Source organism: Branchiostoma floridae, chromosome 9, assembly GCF_000003815.2.
Source record: "Branchiostoma floridae strain S238N-H82 chromosome 9, Bfl_VNyyK, whole genome shotgun sequence".
NCBI lineage: Eukaryota > Metazoa > Chordata > Leptocardii > Amphioxiformes > Branchiostomatidae > Branchiostoma > Branchiostoma floridae.
Window position 1 is genome coordinate 2,511,631 of NC_049987.1, and position 2,039 is coordinate 2,513,669.

At 35.3% G+C, this 2,039-nt stretch overlaps 1 protein-coding gene across 1 annotated transcript in view; it reads right to left on the bottom strand.

The window, feature by feature from the left end:
• Window positions 1-355: 355 nt before the first annotated feature.
• Window positions 356-2,039, bottom strand: part of LOC118422959 (sperm-associated antigen 17-like) — a gene marked incomplete in the record, with an annotated part of 50,437 nt that continues 48,753 nt past the window's right edge. The window contains 3 exon segments of the mRNA XM_035830846.1: window positions 356-623; window positions 1,232-1,369; window positions 2,011-2,038. Coding sequence (XP_035686739.1) covers window positions 601-623; window positions 1,232-1,369; window positions 2,011-2,038 — 189 coding nt within the window.

Genomic DNA, 2,039 nt, shown 5'->3' on the forward strand with positions numbered 1-2,039 from the left:
TGTAAGGGCACCTCAGTGTTTTATCAAATTGATACTATTCAACTGACGAAAACTAAATGACTGTTCTGTGCAATACTGGCTTATAAGTTATTCGAGATCGAAACAAACAAACAAACAAACAAACAACTGAAGTCTCCTTCTGGTATATGACCCTGGGTAATTCAAATTGGCAGCTGTAATTGTCAAGAGGTCTTAATAGAATGTATAATGAAACTGACAGCATATGAAACAAACATGTGCTTTATTCATCAAGCTTAAGCTTTCTAATGTGAGAAGTTTTAATCCAATAAGGCACTTCCATCAACTTTTGTATGCCGGGTGTAAACCTAAAGACAAGTCATGTAGATGGCAACTATTGAAAATGTGAATACAAAATATTTTATTATAGTGACAATTTCAAACACCATACCACAAGGCAACTAGTACTTCATTTTCAAAATACAAGGACAATACATTTTTCATCATTTAATATTTACACTCCATATCTTTAACACCAAATACTACAAGCCCCAAATGGTCAGGAATTATCTACAAAGACCATTGATGAGAATTGAAACGTTGCATAGAGACTGGGATGTCAGACTTCTCTTCTCAAGGTGCTCAGCCCATGGTAGGAAGTCCTTCTGGAAAATAAAGACAACGTTTGTTACAAACAATAGATCTGGCTGAAGTCTTTATAGATGGTTCAATTTTCTTTCATCATAATACTTTAACCGTTTACAGGTAAAATCCATTCAATTTGTTCTAGGATTTTAAAAAGAAATAATGACAAAAACATAACAAAAGACAAGCCTGAGGATCAGGTTCATGCCTTGAAGCCTTTAGCAATAAAAATTAAATCAGTAAATACAGTTATATTGAAATTTTTGTGGTTATTTGATGATGATTTCTGTCAAAGAACCAAGAAGAAACTAATATGGTGTAGCCTTATGGTAGAACCATGTGCTATGTCACATTTCATTATCCCTTAGTACATGCTTATTCCCTTAGGGAACAAGGAAGTATGGTTGATGAGGGCAAGGGTAACCTCCTTGATGAGGGAGGGTGGTAATGGTTGGAGGGACAAAAATCATTACAATTGTACAATGTTCACATTAAAATATACAAAGTGACTGTATTCACAAAAATGTACTGACTTCATTTAGCAATGTACAATAAAGATCATTGGCTCTCTATATGACATTGACAATCTAACTGTTAAGATTTGAAAAGAGAGGTGAGATGTACTGACCAATGAGAACATCCCGTCGAGGCCGCAGTATGCCCTGTCCTGACGGAGGTTTGGTGGAGATGAGTTTTGCGGCGGGAGCCTTCCCTCCCCGCGGGCTGCCCAGGCTGCGGTTATCGTGCTCCGCGGCGGTTAGAATAGGTAAGAAGTGTTAAGGAAACTTAAAAGTAAACTCAGTCTGTTAAAATTTTTTGGACAAATGAGATATTTCTGTAAAGGTTGTGTTCCCTGTTTTCCTATACTTGCCAAACCTAGACTTTTTTGGTAGCCAGTTGAGTCACATATCTTCCAATTAGAATTTTTACTCAGCCTGCTTTGAAGTAAAAACACTGCTTGTCCTATCTAATGAAGGATACTTAATGTATCTACTATGCACAAAATTAAAGTTTGACATTGAAAGACAAGTGTCCTCATGTATTTCAGTTTATTTTGTTCAACTGTATTGTGATATGTATCACTAGCATTTTGGCCAGCCTAAAAAGAATACAGTCAAGCAAAAGAAAGAGATAATCCCTACCCAACAATTTTCTTAGGACTGAAACAGGAAACACAGCATTTTTTTCCTAGGCCTAAAACAATATCTATATTTTGAACTATATACCCATTAAATGGGAATGTAGCCACAAAAAGTAATTTATTATTGTATGCTACCACTAAAATCGTCGAACATTTACTTTATTCAGATTTTGACAATTTGATTAATAAAAGATGAGTAATGATATTCAGAACTATTGTCATACAACTATGTTATGTTTATTATTGAGATATGTAGGAAAGGATATTTGCAGTGACAGGAAGGTACATCAGGTCG